This window comes from Sus scrofa, chromosome 15, assembly GCF_054392235.1.
Source record: "Sus scrofa isolate SSC_HxYL_T2T_F1_AM1 chromosome 15, Sscrofa_HxYL_maternal_Yorkshire_Landrace_v2.0, whole genome shotgun sequence".
NCBI classification, from domain to species: Eukaryota; Metazoa; Chordata; class Mammalia; order Artiodactyla; family Suidae; genus Sus; species Sus scrofa.
In genome coordinates, this window is record NC_139397.1 from 91225808 (window position 1) to 91244758 (window position 18951).

Consider the following 18951-nt stretch of genomic DNA (forward strand, 5'->3'; position numbering starts at 1 on the left):
ACAAGCAAGAACAATCATCCAAATGTAGGGTTATTTTTTTAATGGACACAGCCTAAATAGCTAATATTAGAAGATTAGTAAGTTATGGAGCCTACGTAAGTAAAGACATGTATAAGAATATTTAATTCCACGAGGAGAAAATGATCATGATATTTGGTATATTTTTTAAATGTTACTTAATAATCCTAGTTTTGGTAAATATGCATGTGTTCATCTACGTAAAAAAAAATACATGGAGATGTTCAAAATAGGGATCTCTGGATAGTAAAAATATAGATGCTATTTAATGAGGGACAGAATGTGTTTATTTAGCCTTTAAATTTCCTACACACAAAAATATGTATTACTTTGTAACAAAAATATAATAAAATAGTAAAAGCAAAACTAGGTGGTATAAGAGCAATACTGGAAAATATTGAACATACAAAATTATAAATCTTTTTTTTGCTAGGTATTGTGTAATTAAGGACCAAGTTCACAAATAAAAGCTGTATCTGAACCAAAGGGGTGTTTAAGTGATTAAAGTCTTTAGTATCTCTGCCAGTTTAATCAACCTACGTATTCTTTTCTTTTCTTTTCCTTTCTTTCTTTCTTTCTTTCTTTCTTTCTTTCTTTCTTTCTAGGGCTGCATCTGTGGAGTATAGAGGTTTCTGGGCTAAGGGTTGAATAAGAACTATAGCTGCTGGCCTACACCACAGCCATAGCAACACCATATCCAAGCTGTGTCTGCAACCCACACCACAGCTCACCACCAGTGCTGAATCCTTAGCGCCCCTGAGCGAGGCCAGGGATCAAACCTGTGTCTTCCTGGATGCTAGTCAGATTTGTTTCCACTAAGCCATGATAGGAACTCCAACCTATGTATTCTTAAATTGTTCAGGGGTACATTTACAGTGTGGCTGCAGCAAAAAAAAGTTGTCATCATCATTCCATGTTGCCTTGCCATGAGAAGTCCTTAAGTATTCTTATTAACTGATTGATTACAGACTCACTCCTGGAAAAACATGTTAAAAGCAAAATAATTAATCATTAATGGAGTATTTTCTAGGAAGTTTGTAACTGACATTTAAATTCTCTGTGAAACTACATAACTGAAGAATTTCTTGATATTTTCTAGTTCCTGAGAGCAGAAATGGGCCAAGACTATCATTTGGCAAAAAAGTTATGCCAGATGAGTAAGTACAAAATAATTTTCCAATCTTCTCTGTTTCCATATATATTCCATGATATGTAAAATGGTTTGATTATTCTATGTCTAGTGAATTTCTTGATAGTATCTCAGTCCTTGATAGAAAAAATTGGCATAAGGACTAATTTAAACTTCTAGAGTAACTTTGAGCTAAATGAACAGAGACTAATTACACCATTAGAAAGTAAGTCAAAATCCTTAGCTTCATGATAAGGGATTAGTAATATTTACCTTTACTTTCAAAGATGTGTCATGTAGTGCAGCAAACCTTATTTAACATGTAGTTATCCCACAAATATTTGAGTCCCTGTATGCCAGGCACTGTCCTAGGCACTGGAAACACAGCAGCCAATAAGACAGATAACAAGCCCACATTTATAACTAGTGTCAGACAAATAACAGACTCACCTATAACTAATTTGTCATAAATGATAGGTGCTATAGAGAAAAATAAAGCAGGGAAGAAGGAAAGTACTGAGAGGAGGAAAGCAGTTTTAAGTAGGATGGTCCAGGAAAGCCTCTCTGGAATATTAGAGCAACCACTTGAAGAAATCAAGGAAGCGAGTCTGTCATCTGCAGGAAGTGTGTTCCAGGCAGGAAAATAACAGATGTGCTAAGATGCGAATGTCCCTGACTAGGAAGAGCCAGAACGTCAGTATAACTAGAGCAGAATAAGCAAGGAGAGAGGTGTAATGGACAATGAGGTCAAAGAGGCCACCATCAGGGGTTGTACAGATTTCATAGCACCTTCTGGCAGTTTAAGAACCATGGCTTTTTCTCTGAGGGAGGTGGGAAACCACTAGATACTTTTGAGTAGAGGAATGATGCGACCTACCTTACTTTTCTGCTTAGGATGTGAGCAGTTTGACTTGATGTTCAGAATGGTGGTGGTTTTCTTTGTGTTCAAGCAGAAAGGTTTGGGAGGTTTGCTGAGTTTCTTAACTCTGTGGGTTGGTGTTTTCATTAACTTTGAAGATTTCTTGGCCATTACCTTTTCAAAGATCACGTTTGCCCCATTTTCTCTCTTCCTGGGTCTTCAATTTCACATATATTAGACTTCTCTTCATGACATCCCACATATATCTTATACTCAGCTCTGTTTTGTCCATTTCATTTTACTTCTCTGCTTGGAGAGAAGCACAGGAGTTTGGATATTTTCTTTTGATCTGCTTTTGAGTTAATTCACCCTCTCTTTTGCTGTGTACAATCTGCTGTTAAAACTATCCAGTGAATTCTTAATTTCAAAGATTGTGTTTTCCAGTTTTAGAAAGTCCATTTAATGATTTTGAAAGATTCCAGCTCTCTGTCAAAATCCATAATCTTTTCAACTATTTTGCCCATTATTTTCTCTTAATTCATGGATCTTAGTTATATTAAAGGAGAAAACAGCAACTCTACAATTAAACTTTATTGCTAATAGGACTGAAATATTAACTATTGTAAATTTAAGTCTTAAGATTAAAATTACTTAGTGGAAATGTTGTAGGAATGTGGAGTCTATGCTTCCCTGCCTCACAGAGTCCCCACTGTGGTGTAGTACTACTTAAAACATCAGATAGTTTTTGAATTGGTCTTCTCAGATGCTTTAACACTACCTATTTTATATCCAAAATGATTTTTCCTTGCTTAATCCTTTAAAGTACTTTTGACCTTTAGAGCCATTGGATATTTTGATCAAAATTATTTTTGGTGGCCCACAAACATAAAATTTTCAATTGGAGAGAATCCTTAGAGAATCATATCCAATCCTCTCTTTTTGTAAATGATGAAGCTGAAGCAAAGAGAGGTTAAGCAGCTTGTACAGCCCCACTCAGGGAGCAAGTAATACAGCCAGAACTGGAACCCAAGCCTCCTATTCAATCCACAACACCTTTCTTCTTGATGTGGTTGGAGTAGAAGTGAGTGAGTCTGTAGTTCTGGCTCCCATTTCTCCGAGTTTCTTGTGGAGCCTAATTACAGGAAAATTTATATATTGGCATATTCATCAGGCACTTTAGAAAGCCTCTGGCTGAAGCTTACAAAATATAGACACAGTATCACCACATCTGTCTGTCAGTTTTGGTTGTTAGCCCTGCGCTATAAACAGCAGGTGCTCAATAAAATGCCCACTGACCTGTCTCAAACAGTGCACATGCATCAAGTGCCAGGCTAATGGGATGAAACTGATAGATCAAGCCGATCTACCTTAATGGGGTATAAGATAATAATCTTTTTTATAAAACTCCCTTCCTTCCTTTCTTCCCTCCCTCCCTTCTTCCTTCCCTCAAGCAAATGCATATTGAACACTAATTCTATACCAGACATTATGCTGGGAGCCGGAGAGAAAGCAAAAATCAGAGCAGGCACACTCCAAACCCTTTTGAGGTTGACATCATAGGTTTGGCATGATGTTTGGTTTGCACTCTCATTGGCTCATCGCACTTTTCTATCCATGGTAAACAGTGGTGTCTCTAAAACTAAGGATTAGACTCTAGAAAAAGAAGCTGTGGAAGGTCCTAAGACAGGACCAGGATCTGGAGGACTGCTTCCTACCCAGTTGTCTCTATTCACTTATTCTATCTTTTAATGTTTTGAGGGTGCCAGCTCTGTCACGTGCTCTCTTAGGGCTGTGACAGTGAACAAGACCAATGTTCTGTCTACCTGAGAATAACCTCCCATCTGGGGGCCTTAGAGCCCTGTGGGCAGCAGAACTTCCCAGCTCCCTGCCCCAGCCCTTGAGCCAGAAGAAAGCATACATTGCATGCTTAGGAAGGAACCAAGACTTTCTCCAGGCCCAGAGCCACTTCAGTAAAACTAAAAACATTTACTCAGCACTTCCCATGCACCAAGAACTGAACTAAGTACTGTATCTCCATTCTCTTCTTGATTCATCAGAAGAGCCTGCTGTGGTCAATAGTGTTTTTACAGATAAGAGAACTGAGGTACGGAGGTATTAAATGCTTTCCCCAAGGTGACCCAGCTCCAGACAATGGCAGTATCAGGATTCGCATCTGACATCTTTCTTCAAGGTCCATATGGGCCTCTGCTTATGGGCTCTGGTTGGAAAATAACTCCCAGAACATCAACTGCATGTGCTAAAGACTTCTCTTACCTTTTTACAAATCCTACTACCTTGTCAAAGAATAAGAAGAGTTATTTTATTTATCACCTTGACTGGATATTGCTGGACTAAGTTTCAAAGAAGATACCATTCCCTCACTCTGAAAATTGACAATTGCCAGCAGTTTTTGTTAAACCATAGGAATAGGTGATCCCATACTCCAATCCCATGGAATAATCCAAATTTCAAGATGAAATTTTCTAAGCTAGGTTCCAAGGAATATTAGTTCAATATTTCTTAATGTGTTCCACCAAAAAGGATTCCATGGGAATAAGAAGTTGGGGAAACCACATTCTCCTTTCTGTAAGAGCCATAACAGTTATGAGCATATTAATGGTTATGTAAAATCCTTCAGTTGTTCCTTATTGTAAGCTTTACCTGATTAACTTCATTTTACCTAGTTTCCCAAATACTTATTAACATATTTAAAAAAAACTAGTATCTCAAGGAAGAAGTTGGAGAAAAGGCTCTAGAAAGAGGCTTAGCCTCAGAGAAAGATTTAGACTGCTAATGATAAGCATATTTTAGTCCAAGTTAAAATGTATTTTAAAGAGGATTCAAAGATATGAAAAGATATTCCATGCTCCTGGATTGAAAGAATCAATAGGGTTAAAACGGTCATATCATCCAAAGCAATCTACAGATTAAATGCAGTCCCTATCAAATTACCCATGACATTTTTCGCAGAACTAGAACAAACAATCCAAAAATTTATATGGACCCACAAAAGACCCAGAATTGACAAAGCAATCCTGAAGAACAAAAACCAAGCAGGAGGCATAACTCTCCCAGACTTCTGGCATGATTACAAAGCCACAGTAATCAAGACAGTGTGGTACTGGTACCAAAACAGACATACAGACCAATTGAACAGAATAGAGAACCCAGAAATAAACCCAGATACCTATGGTCAATTAATCTTTGACAAAGGAGGCAAGAATATAAAATGGGAAGAAGTCTTTTCAGCCAAGTGGTGCTAGGAAAACTGGAAAGCCACATGTAAACCAAAGAAACTGGAACACACCCCCACACCATGCATGAAAATAAACTCAAAATGCCTGAAAGACTTAAATATACGACAAGACACCATCAAACTCCTAGAAGAGAACATAGGCAAAACATTCTCTGACATCAACCTTACAAATGTTTCCTCAGGTCAGTCACCCAAAGCAACAGAAATAAAAGCAAAAATAAACCAATGGGACCTAATCAAAATGACAAGCTTTTGCACAGCAAAGGAAATCATTAAAAAAAAAAGACAACTTACAGAATGGGAAAAAATAACTTCAAAATAGTTTCAAAAATAGTTTCAAACTGACAAGGGCTTAATCTCTAAAATATACAAACAACTTATACAACTCAACAGCAAAAAAGCCAACAACCCAACTGAAAAATGGGCAAAAGACCTGAATAGATATTTATCCAAAGATATACAGATGGCCAACAAGCACATGAAAAAATGCTCAACATCACTGATTATTAGAGAAATGCAAATCAAAACTACCATGAAGAACCACCTCACACTGGTCAGAATGGCCATCATTAATAAGTCCACAAATGGAGTTCCCGACGTGGCGCAGTGGTTAACGAATCCGACTAGGAACCATGAGGTTGCGGGTTCGGTCCCTGCCCTTGCTCAGTGGGTTAACGATCCGGCGTTGCCGTGAGCTGTGGTAGGTTGCAGACGCGGCTCGGATCCTGCGTTGCTGTGCCTCTGGCGTAGGCTGGCGGCCACAGCTCCGATTAGACCCCTAGCCTGGGAACCTCCATATGCCGCAGGAGCGGCCCAAGAAATAGCAAAAAGACAAAAAAAAAAAAAAAAAAGTCCACAAATAACAAATGCTGGAGAGCATGTGGAGAAAAGGGAACCCTCCTGCACTGTTGGTGGGAATGTAAGATGGTACAACCACTATGGAAAACAGTATGGAGTTACCTTAGAAAACTATAGATAGAACTGCCATATGACCCAATAGTCCCACTCTTGGGCATATATCCAGACAAAACTTTCCTTGAAAAAGACACATGCACCTGCATGTTCATTGCAGCATTATTCACCATACATGGAAACAACCTAAATGTCCATCAATAGATGAATGGATTAAGAAGATGTGGTATATATACACAATAAACACTACTCAGCCATTAAAAAAAAATAAAAATAAAAAAATAATGCTATTTGCAGCAACATGGATGGAACTAGAGACTCTGATACTAAGTGAAGTAAGTCAGAAAGAGAAAGACAAATACCATATGATATCACTTATATCTGGAATCTAATATACAGCACAAATGAACCTTTCCACAGAAAAGAAATTCATGGACATGGAGAACAGACTTGTGGTTGCCAAGGGGGAGGGAGTGGGGGGGACTGGGAATTTGGGGTTAATAGATAGATGCAAACTATTGCCTGTGGAATGGATAAGCAATGAGATCCTGCAGTATAGCACTGGGAACTATATCTAGTCCCTTATGCTGGAGCATGATAATGTGAGAAAAAAGAATGTATACACGTATGTGTGAAGGGGTCACCTTGCTGTACAGTAGAAAATTGACAGAACACTGTAAACCAGCTATAATGGGGAAAAAATCATTATAAAACATGTATTTTAAAATCACTTTTATTAGAAGCCTTAAAGGATGTATAAATACCTATGGGATCCTTAAAAGGAGGTTCTGAGCAAGTGCACACTCATGCTAACCCAGATTGATGGTACATTGTTATGTTAGTGAATTAGGAAATAAAGACTTCATTTGGTGAGCCAGGATAAAAGCCATATAACATGAGGTCCTTGGAGGACCTAGGTGAACCATCCACAATTCTTTTCGTCTTAGCCAAATAGCACACTTGGTGTTTCAGTGCCCCCTGGGGGCCATCAAGATATTACGCAGGCGTCCCAACGTTAAAAGGATGATGCAGCATTATGAATAAGGCAGGTAGAAAGAAAGCAGAGAGAGATCTGTAGAACGAGATCTGAAAAACTAGTCTAGAAAACCCTGAGACAAAAGATGTAAATCTTTCCAGCCTCCAGGACATTGGTAACACACCAACAAGCTTGAAAAAAAAATCTAAGGTTATGGTCCAAAGGAAGGATGACATATTCACATAAAGGATCAGCAAACAAGAATAAATAGCAGCAAAAACAATGGGTCTAATGAAGAGGTGAGAGTGCTGCTAAGTAGGCAATGACTACTTAGCAAAGTCCGCATGTTTTTCAAGATTTGTCTCTTGTCTGAGGAATGATTATAATCAAGAAACTGGCTACAGGCCTCTGAGGGTGCCTCATAGTGATGAAACTGGTGTTTTTTGGACAGGAGGTAGAAAATATAATGAGGATTATTTCCTTTACAGACCACCTTAGATAAGTAGAGCATTTTCTCTACTTGCACTTAGATAATACGTGTATAATTGGTGTTATCACTTTATGCATTTTCACTTACTCTGATTGACAGTTTCAGTCTCATCCTGAGGAGGCTGTTTGCTGAAACACTTTGAACATTAATAACACGCATTCTGTTGTCCATTTTCAGTCCTAATCTATGAACCAGAAAATCCTGAGGCCAAGGAGTTTTTGTCACTTATTGAAGAAATGTTGCTGATGGGTAAAAATTTGAAATTGCTTCCTTCTCATAGAACTATGAGCAGTCACTATTTAAACATGTGTTATCCCAGGAGATTAGCAAAGTACATCATCAGGAAGTGGTTAAGAAAAGGCTAAGTGGTTGTCTTGGATGGTTTTGTGAAACCAGCTTGTCTTCTGTGGATGATCAAGATGACTCTCTTTTCTCTGTGGGGTGGGACTGCCCAAGAAAGCAGGCTCCCTGGGCACAAGGTATCGGGCACCAGCAGTGCCTTCAGAGGTAGGACTAATTGTGTGTTAATTGCCCCAGGCACTAAAGGGGTTATCCCACAGTTCCAAGGAAAGCCAGTATCCTTTTAATTTCCCTAATTCTCACTTAACTCTTACTCTATTTAAGAATTAAGTTCACAGTAGTAAAACTGCTTTGTATAGGCCTTTGTTTTAAATGTACTTTAAATCCACAAATATCTTTATGCCACCAAGAATATGTTCTTCTATGTCCTACTACTTTGACCCTACATACAGTTAGCAACATTCAGCTCATTCCAAAAATATATATTTCTTGGTGGAGGGGGAAACAAAGAGAATTGTGACTTTTCAGGGTAGAAATATTAAGAAGCATTTTAAGCAGTCCTCTCCTTTCTGTTGCAGAGAAAGCTCAAAACCTTGAGGAAGATGATGAAGAGAGTGAAGAAGACAGCAGCAGTGAGAGTGAAGGGGAAAACAGTGAGGACTCAAGTGGGGAAAGCTCTGATGACTGTGAAGATGGGTGATGACAGTTCTACTATAGTTTAATCTCCATGTATTTTCATTGCTGTATACTATGGAAATATAAATAAGAGAGCTGCGTTTCAGTCTCAGTTGTTCTTTATTTGGTACAGAGGTCTTTTAATTTACCCATATTAGTTTGTGTTCCTTCTTATTATTTAGATTTTAGCTCAATGTGAGCTACCTGGAGAGGGAAATAGTCCTTGAAAACACTACATGCCAGGTGCTGTTCTATACACATTAGTTTGTCCAATCCAACAAACCCATGAAATAAGCACTGTTACTATCCCCATTTGATAGATGAGAAAACTGATGCACAGAGAGGGTGGGTAGTTTTCCCAGCATCATATACCTATTGATTGGTAGAGACTGGATTTGAATACAGACATTAAGCCTCCAGAATCCATACTCTTAACGCCGCCCATGTCCACCACTTCAGGTACTCTTATATCATCTATTTCAGTTTCTTTTTTTCTTTTTTTTTTTTTTTTCTTTTTAGGGCTATATGGGCAGCATGTGGAAGTTTCCAGGCTAGGGGTTGAATCAGAGCTACAGCTGTTGCCCTATACCACAGCCACAGCAATGGAGGATCCAAGCCATATCTGCGACCTACACCACAGCTCACAGCAACACCGGATCCTTAACCCATTGAGTGAGGCCAGGGATGGAACCCGAATGCTCATGGTTACTAGTCAGATTCGTTTCCCCTGCATCACGAAGGGAACTTCCTATTTCAGTTTCTGTATATGTACCGGCTCCTGAAGTTCTTATTTATTTACTTGTTCTTTTTATCGCCTCCCTTCTTGTCAGAAAATTTCACCTCCATGAAGCAGGGCTTTGTCTTTTCCCAGTTATTTGCTAGCAACCGGACAAGTGCCTGGCAAATAATGGGCTGTGTATACCAAATGAATGAATGAAGTGAAAGTTAATGACAATGTTTATATACTTTCATAAAACATTTATAAGACTTTATCACACTTTTAATATATTAATCTATGTTATCTTGCTGATTCTATATTCCTTGATGAATTTCTGCCACCTTCAAATTAGATTGTAAGATAATTGAGGTAAAAGACATGAGAAAACTATTCCTAAATCATTTGTTTTGAGTGTGCCATTCTGATTTGGGGATAGGCATTTTGAATTTTTATTCTTATATTAGCACAGTATCATGTTGTATCAGAAATGCCTACAGCATAGTTTTTTCTTTAGGTATTTCCTAGCCTGCCCACATTCAGAGGAAGAAATTCTGCTGCACCATTTTAGAGGCGTGTCTGAAAGACGTGAAGACAGGTATGTATGGCCATCTAGTTATACAAATGGTCGGCACTGCAGGGCTGACTAACAGAGATCACAGGAGCCACTTGTTCCTTTCATTTGTGGGGTATTCGTTTTTCCTCCCCACCATGGGAAAACCACCATATGTCAATCTGATGATACTTCCCTTATTTGGGGGGCCCGTCCCATAAGAAGTTCAATAAATATCATAAAACTGATTGCAGACTAAATTAGTTACACTAATGAGATTTTAGTTTTCTTTTAAAGGAACAGGAAAGTTCTGAGGAGGAACTTTACAAATAGCCATGGTATCATAGGCCATGTTACAGTCTAAAAATTTATAAGCTTTGATCATGCATGATAATCCTTTTTTATTTTTTATCTTATATATATATATATATATATTTTTTTTTTTTTTTTTGCTTTTTAGGGCTACACCTGCAGCATATGGAAATTCCCAGGCTAGGGCTGAATCAGAGCTACAGCTGCTGGCCTACGCCACAGCCACAGCAATATGGGATCCAAGCCACATCTTCGACCTATACCACAGCTCACGGGAGCACTGGGTCCCTGACCCACTGAGCAAGGCTAGGGATTGAATCCACATCCTCATGAATACTAGTTGAGATTCGTTTCTGCTGCACCACAATGGGAACTCCCAGGATAATCCATATTAATAGCTATGTACCCTTAATCCGTATTCTTCATCCTACTTGCACTCCTTAATGGATGTAATTTAGAGTGTTGGCGTAACCTGACATAGACGTGTGTCTGTAGTAGCTAAATATAGTATGTATATATATGTAGTAGCTAAATATAATACTCTAAGAGCTAAACATAATCTGCAAAGTATTTCCCCCCCCCAACTGGCTTCTCACAGTAGGCCTAAGAGCATGCTATTATGTCACCCCATCAGTTGAATTTGGGATGCTGGGCACATCCAAGGGTGAATGTTAACTAGGGTATTGGAAGTAAAAGAAGAAATTAAGGCTGCAAGATGCTAGGTTATGTCCCAGTATGAAAGATTGAGTGAATCTTAAACCCAGTGTTCGATGCTGCTTCTCACAAAGATAAACTGTAGAAACTGTTTAATAAATTAGCAAACATGTTGTATCTATGTAGACGGTTCAGTTCCAGACTTGTGCCTTCTTCAGAACCTTCTAACACCTTACAGTGGTGGGAAAGAACCCAAATACTCAACAACATGTAAATGTGTGAGGGTGTCCACTCAATGGATTAAATATGGGAACCCACCAAAATAGTTTCATTTATCTACTCAATAAATATTTACTACATATATATATACTATGGAGAGCAAAGCATAGTCCCTAAATGGCACTGATGTAGTTGAAACACAGGGTGATAGACACCACCACTGAGGAAGCCCAGGGCATTAAGGGAGTACACAGGAGGGGCACCTAGCCCACACCAGGCATCCAGGGAAAGCATTCAGAGGGAAATGGAGTCCGAGTTGAGAAGGTAGAATGAGGGGGAATTAGCTACAAGGAGGTGGATGTTGGGAAGAGTGGTCATTCTATCAGCAGATATATTCTTTTTTTTTTTTTTTCTTGTCTTTTTAGGGCTGTACCTGTGGCCTATGGAGGTTCCTAGGCTAGGGGTCCAGTCGGAGCTGTAGCCACTGGCCTACACCACAGCCGCAGCAATGCCAGATCCAAGCCATGTCTGTGACCTACACCACAGCTCACAGCAACGCCTGATCCTTAACCTGCTGAGGGAGGCCAGGGATCAAACCTGCATCCTCATGGATGCTAGTTGGGTTTGTTAACCACTGAACCATGACAGGAACTCCAAGCAGATACATTCTAAGTCCAGAAAGTAAATAGGTATGGTTGAATTGTGAAATGAAAATGAACCAGTTAGAGCAGAGACAGATGACGCTATGGTGATAAAGGGATTGGGAAACAGAGGGTCTTACAAGCCACATTAAAGTTTGAAATTTATCCTTAAAGTAGTGGGAGGCCACTGAGGGATTTTAAGGAAAATATTGACTGTATTTTGGAAAGAGCATTCTAGTAGCCAGGTAGAAAAAATATGTTCTCAAACTACAGGTCATGACTCATTGGTCAGCTATGAAATCACTATAGTGAGTCACAAATAGCTGGGGTTTTAAAAATTAAAAACATGAAAAATAGCACACATTGCATTCAGCCATTCAGTGATTACGAGAGGAGGTGATCTGATGCTGGGGGTGGTGGAACAAAATGAACCTGGTTCCTGGTGATGTATAGCCATGGAATCAATTGCTCAGGAGCCAGCCCTCTATCTGTGAGCCTCCCATTAGGACAGATAAACTGTTCAAAGCAGTTAAGACTGAGGTTTCTTTTACCTGCTACCAAAAGCATCTTGATATTTGAATACACCACAGAAGCCCAGGAAAGAGTTTCACAGTCTGAAAAAATCTCATTTACCTAAAGTAATTGAGAGAACAAGTATGATAAGAAATAAAACGTGTGACTGGATAGCAACAAAGAGATGGTTGGTGACACCAGGGAGACGGTACCAGTTCACTGGGGGATGGAGGAGAGCTATTTCTCAGTGAGTGTGAGTGCACTGGGGGTGAGGAAACGGAAGACAAGGAGTTTGACAATGAAGAAAAGAAGAAGGATGAAGTGTTGTTGGAGGACATAAGGCAAAAGGAGGATTATTTTTCAGATGTTTTAAGATTAGCATGTTGAGTAGCAAGCATAATTATATGTACTGATAGCCTAGTATGTGTTAGAAACTGTACCGGGTGTTAATTCCCTATGTTATCATGTTAATTCCATATGTTAATATTTTTAGTCTTCGTAAGACCTGCGTGAGGTAGGTGTTATTATCCCCATTTACATGTGAACAAATCGAGACCTACGAAAGATCATCAGCCTGGGAATTGACAAATTTGGTCCTTTGTTTTTGGTGATTTTATAACTTTATTTGACATTCAGTGGTCAGTTTTCATCCACATTGACAGAATGTAGATTTTCAAAAGTGGTGACTGGTACATGGGTAATCAGTATATAGATCATCAGTGATGAATCTTTATCTTTATTATATCTTCTGAACAGTCACGCATGGATGCAATATGGGACATTCCTTATTCCTTCAGCCCAGACAGCTTTGTTGAGCCTGGTGTCAAGGTGCATACCTGGAGTTCCTGTCTCTGTGGCGTATTTCCAAATCTGTGAGTGCCCAAGGGGTGTGCTTCTTAAAACCCACTCCACGGACATGCTTGTGAATGGAAACAGTGTATTCTCTGGTCCCTACCTTGTCATTGGCAGGACGGCCCTCTTCCTTCTCCCTATACTTCTTTCAGGGTACAGGTTGGAAAGGAAGAGCATGAGGTATTCCAAATCCAGATCATTTTACTCTAATGCCCTACCCTTCACTTTTACTTTCCTCCCTAACATTCCAGTAGAGAGGAACAGATTGAAGGAGGGGGAATAACTTAGGAAGTAAAGACCATCTAATACCCTAGAGAATGTATATAACACAACCTTCGTTCAGGGCAGTTGGTTGCATCTGGACCACTGCCCCAGCCATCCCAATGTGGAATCAGAGTTGCCTCTCCCGGGAGTTCCCATCGTGGCTCAGCAGGTTATGAACTCGACTAGTATCCATGAAGATGCAGGTTCACTCCCTGGCCTTGCTCAGTGGGTTAAGGATCCGGCATTCCCGTGAACTGTAGTGTGGGTCACAGATGCAGCTCAGATCCCTCGTTGCTGTGGCTGTGGTATAGGCTGGCAGCTGTAGCGCCAGTTTGACCCCTGTCCTTGAACTGCTATATGCCACGGGTGCAGCCCTAAAAAGCAAAAAAAAAAAAAAAAAGAAAAGAAAAAATTAAGAATTTCCACTCCCTTTTTCTCACATAGCTTTCAATTATGCTTCATCTCCTTATATAGTTGACCCTTGAACAACTTGAATTTGAAATGCGTAGATCTACAAGTGGATTTTTTTCAATAGTAAATCCTACAAAATTACACAATCCTCAGTTGACTGAATCCATGGATACCAAGCCACAGATGCCAAACCTCAGATACAGAGCTCTAAGCTCTACTTGGATTTTCAACTGCTCAGAGTGTTAAAACCGTCCCATTTTGTTCAAGGACCAACTATATATTAAGTCAGGTGATAAACTACACTACCTTTAATTGAAATTTTTTTTTCTTTTTAACTATACCCTTGGTTGATATGTAAGGTTTATATAATTTTGGTATTTGCCTGAAATATTAATGTTGGACAAGGGGCAGGGAGCCCTTGACCAGAATTCATAATGCCAGATGTGAAGGAAAGCCTAAAGCTATTTGAAAGGTTTTGGGCTTCTGGGCTAGTGTCCTATATTGTGAGGTATTGGGAATTCACATGAGGCAGGTATGACGTGGCCTTCAAGACAATCAAAGGAGGTCAAAATTCTCTCTGATTGCCTTTCCTAATAAACTACCCAGCTGACATAGGATATAAGTTACAATATGGGGTAGGAGGGAGCAATGTGCAAAAGTTGAGGCTTGTGAAGCGAGGCACTGGAAGATGAGATGGGTTTGCACAGCCTTGTTCAAAATGTACCCTTTTGAATCAGGAGACAGCCTATGGCAAATACTGGTCAATTCTCCCTCCAGCCTTTTCAACCTAGATGATAAGTCTAAGCTAATCATGGTACTTTCATCCCACTTGCTATTTGTTTGTTTGTTTTAACAACTTTGAGATGTCATTGACATAAAAGTTATATTTTTATATATACTTAAAGTGTATAACTTGGTATACATATACAATGTGTAATGACCACCACAATGAAGCTAATTAACATATCCATCACCTCTACATAGTTACCTCTGTGTGTGTGTGTGTGTGTGTGTGTGTGTGTGTGTGTGTGTGTGTGTGTGTTCAGTAGATTTAAGATCTATCCTCTTAGCAAATTTCAAGTATAGGCATACCTCAGAGATAGCAGTTTGGTTCCAAACCACTGCAATAAAGCTGATATCATGTTAAAGTGAGTCCCATGAAGTTTTTGGTTTCCCAATGTATATAAAAATTATGTTTATACTATATTGTAGTCTGTTAAATGTGCAATAATAGCATGTCTAAGAAATAATATACATACCTTAATTTAAAATACTTTATTGCTAAAATATGTTAACCATCATCTAATCCTTCAGCAAGTCATAATATTCTTGCTAGTAGGGTTTGAAATATTGTAAGAATTATCAAAATGTGGCACAGAGACAAAGTGAGCAAATGCTATTTGAAATATGGCCCCAATAGACTTGCTTGAAATAGGATTGCCACAAAACATCAATTTTTAAAAACACACAGTACCTATGAAGCATCATAAAATGAGGTAGACCTGTGTACAATATGGATTGTTAGCTATAGTCACCATAATACATATTGGATCTCCAGAACTTATTCATCTTGCATAATTGAAACTTGATACCGTTTGACTAATATCCCTTTACTACTAGTTAATAGTAGACATGGACAGAACTCAGCTCTCAGCTAATAAAACATGAGATAAGAAAGCATATAGAAAATGTTCTAATTTCATGCTATTTCATGCAGCTGTCCAGTTCTCCTAGCACCATTTATTGAAGACTCTCTTTTCTCCATTGTATATTCTTGCTTCCTTTGTCATAGATTTATTGACCATAGGTGCATGGGTTTATTTCTGGACTCTATATCCCATTCTGTTGATCTAATGTCTGTTTTTGTGCCAGTACCATACTGTTTTGATTCCTATAGCTTTGTAATATAATCTTAAGGCAAAGAGCCAGATTCCTCCAGCTCCATTTTTCTTTCTCTAGATTGCTTTGGCTTTTGGGGGTCTTTTGTGTTTCCATACAAATTAAAAAAAATTTTTTTGTTCTAGTTCTGTAAAAAATACCATTGTTGATTTGATGGGGATTGCATTGAATCTGTAGATTGCCCTGGATAGTATTGTCATTTTAACAATGTTGATTCTTCCAATCCAAGAACACATTATATCTCTCTATTTGTGTCATCTTCAGTTTCTTTCATCAGTGTCTTATAATTTTCAGAGTACAGGTCTTTTGCTTCCTTAGGTAGGTTTATTCCTAGATATTTTCTTATTTTTGATGTGTGGTAAATGAGATCGTTTCCTTAATTTCTCTTTCTGATATTTCATTGTTAGTGTATAAAAACACAATATACTTCTGTATTTATTTTGTATCCTGCAACTTTTCCAGATTCATTGATGAGCTCTGGTAGTTTTCTGGTAGTATCTTTAGTATTTTCTATATATAGTATCATGTTATCTGCAAACAGTGACAATTTTACTTCTTTTTTTCCAGTTTGGATTCTCATTATTTTTTTTTCCTTTTCTGATTGCTGTGGTAGTATTTCCAAAACTATGTTGAATAAAAGTGACAAGAATGGGCATCCTTGTCTTGTTTCTGATCTTAGAGGAAATGCTTTCAGCTTTTGAAGTTAGCTGTGAGTTTGTCATATATGGTCTTTATTATGTTGAGATATATCCCCTCTATGCCCACTTTCTGCAGAGTTTTTATCAAAAATGGATGTTGAATTTTATCAAAATATTTTTCTCCATCTATTGAGATGACCATATTGTTATTTTTCAATTTGTTAATGTGCTATTTCACACTGATTGATTTGTGGATATTGAAAAATCCTTGCATTCCTAGGATAAATCCCACTTGATCATGGTATTTGATCCTTTAATGTATTGCTCGATTCAGTTTTTTAGTATTTGTTGAGGATTTTTGAGTCTATGTTCATCAGTGATATTGGCCTGTAATTTTCTCTTTTTGTAGTGTTTTTGTCTGATTTGGATATCCAAATGAGTTTGGAAGTGTTTCTTCCTCTGCAGTTTTTTGGAATAGTCTCAGAAGGTATTAACTTCTCTAAATGACTGATAGAATTCCCTGTGAAGACATCTGGCCCTGGACTTTTGTTTGTTGGGAGTTTTTAAATCACAGATTCAATTTCAGTATTTGTATCTGGTCTGTTTGTATTTTCTATTTCTTTCTGGTTCAGTCTTAGGAGGTTGTACCTTTCTATGAATTATTAAACACCATATATAAAAATAAACTCAAAATGGGCTAAATACCTAAATGTAAGACCATTTGCTATAAAACTCACACACAGAGGAAAACATAGGCAGAACACTCTTTGACATAAATCATAGTAATATCTTTTTGGATTCCATCTCCTACAGTAATGGAAATAAAAACAAAAGTAAACAAATGAGACATAATTAAACTTAAAAGCTTTTGCACAGCAAAGGAAACCATAAAGAAAACAAAAGGATAACCTACAGGATGGGAGAAGATATTTGCAAACAATGCAACTAACTGATAAGAGATTAATCTCCAAAATATACAAACAATTCATGCAGCTCAATATCAAAAAAAAAAAAAAGAAAAATAAAAAAATGGGCAAAATATCCTCCTTCTTCAAAGAAGACATATAGATGGCCAACAGGCACATGAAAAAATGCTCAACATTGCTAATTATTAGAGAAATGCAAATCAAAACTATAATGATGTAACCCCTCACTCCAGTCAGAATGGCCATCATCAAAAAAGTCCACAAATAATAAATTATGGAGACAGTGTGGAGAAAAAAGGTACTCTCCTATGATGCTGGTAGAAATGTATATTGGTACAGCCACTATGAAGAATAGTATGGAGGTTTCTTATAAAACTAAAAATCGAGCTACCATGATCCTGCAATCCCACTCTGGGCATATATATCCAGAGAAAACTACAATTTGAAAATGTGCATGCATCCCAGTGTTCATAGCAGCACTATTTGCAACAAGCAAGATGTGGAAGCAACCTAAATGGCCACTGACAAGTAAATGGATAAAGAAAATGTGGTACATATACAATGGAATACTTCTCAGCCAGAAAAAAAGAATGAAATGATGCTATTTGCAGCACCATGGATGGACCTAGAGATTATCATACTAAATAAAATAAGCCAAAGACAAATACAAGTATACTATGATATCATTTATATGTGGAATCTAAAAAAAAAAAAAGATACAAATGAACTTATTTACAAAACAGAAAGAGACTCACAAACATAAAAAATAAACTTATGGTTACCAAAGGGGAAAGATGGGGAGAGATAAATTAGGAGTTTGGGATTAACATATACACTATATATTAATATATACAACTGTATGTAAAATAGATAATCAAAAGGGACCTACTGTGTAGCATGGGGAACTATACTCGTTTTATAATAACCTATAAAGGAAAATAATCTGAAAAGGTATATGTATTTACTTTATATATAACTGAATCACTATGCTGTACACCTGAAACTAACTCAACATTGTAAATCAACTGTACTTCAATTTTTAAAGAAGACAGGGAAAAAAAAAAAAGTAACCATATAGTCCTTGCGACTACTTTTATCCATCTTAGAATCCTGGGAGGATTTATCCTGAAGCCAGTGGTAGGGACAGTGGGAGAAAGAGAAAAGAAGAACCTGGTCCTTGGTGACAGTCAAATCTGGCTTAGTGCCTTTCCTGTCTCTGAAAATCCTATGTAAGACAATAATTTTTCTTACTGTTCAAGCCAGTTGTTTCCAGTTTTCTGTTACTTTGCAGCCAAGAGCATTCTACTGTATGCATCTGCCACAGCCCAGCAAGTATAATGATGTCAGTAACATCCTCTGAGACTGTAAGGCTAACTGGATTCTTTCGGTTACCCCCAGGTCCCCAAAGAGTCATGGCCACTCAAAACCAAGGGAGAAGAATTGACAGATCCTTCTACCAGTTACCGTATGTGAAAAGTAGAAACATGAAATCTGCTAGAATGGGTATCTCTGGGTTGTTCAAATGAGGAGGGGAAGTAGGTAAGAAGAGTTTTACTTTTCCATGTATGCATTTGAATTTTTTTATCACGGCCACATGTCACTTTTATAACTAAAAGTAATATTGTAATAAAATGTAACATACAATTTACCAGTTTAACCATTTTTTAGCATGCAGTTCAGTAACTTTTAGTACATTCATATTGTGAAATCATCACTGCTATCCATCTCAAGAACTTTTT

General features: G+C 38.0%; 1 protein-coding gene, 1 long non-coding RNA gene and 1 pseudogene across 15 annotated transcripts in view; 1 reads left to right on the forward strand and 2 right to left on the reverse strand.

The window, feature by feature from the left end:
* ERICH2 (glutamate rich 2) overlaps positions 1 to 8721 on the forward strand; it is an 89486-nt gene extending 80765 nt beyond the window's left edge. For 11 of the 13 annotated variants that reach the window (XM_084999466.1, XM_084999463.1, XM_021075353.2 and 8 more), the window contains 3 exons: positions 1118 to 1175; positions 7818 to 7889; positions 8519 to 8721. In XM_084999466.1, coding sequence (XP_084855592.1) covers positions 1118 to 1175; positions 7818 to 7889; positions 8519 to 8640 — 252 coding nt within the window. In that variant the 3' untranslated portion in view covers positions 8641 to 8721. The remainder of the gene's footprint in view (positions 1 to 1117; positions 1176 to 7817; positions 7890 to 8518) is intronic. The other 2 variants (XM_084999464.1, XM_084999468.1) reach the window with 1 other exon arrangement.
* The window catches only part of LOC106506278 (uncharacterized), a 144957-nt gene that overhangs the window by 119608 nt on the left and 6398 nt on the right, over positions 1 to 18951 (reverse strand). The gene's annotated exons all lie outside the window — the stretch shown is intronic.
* LOC102167206 (large ribosomal subunit protein eL31 pseudogene) lies at positions 12862 to 13453 on the reverse strand (annotated as a pseudogene).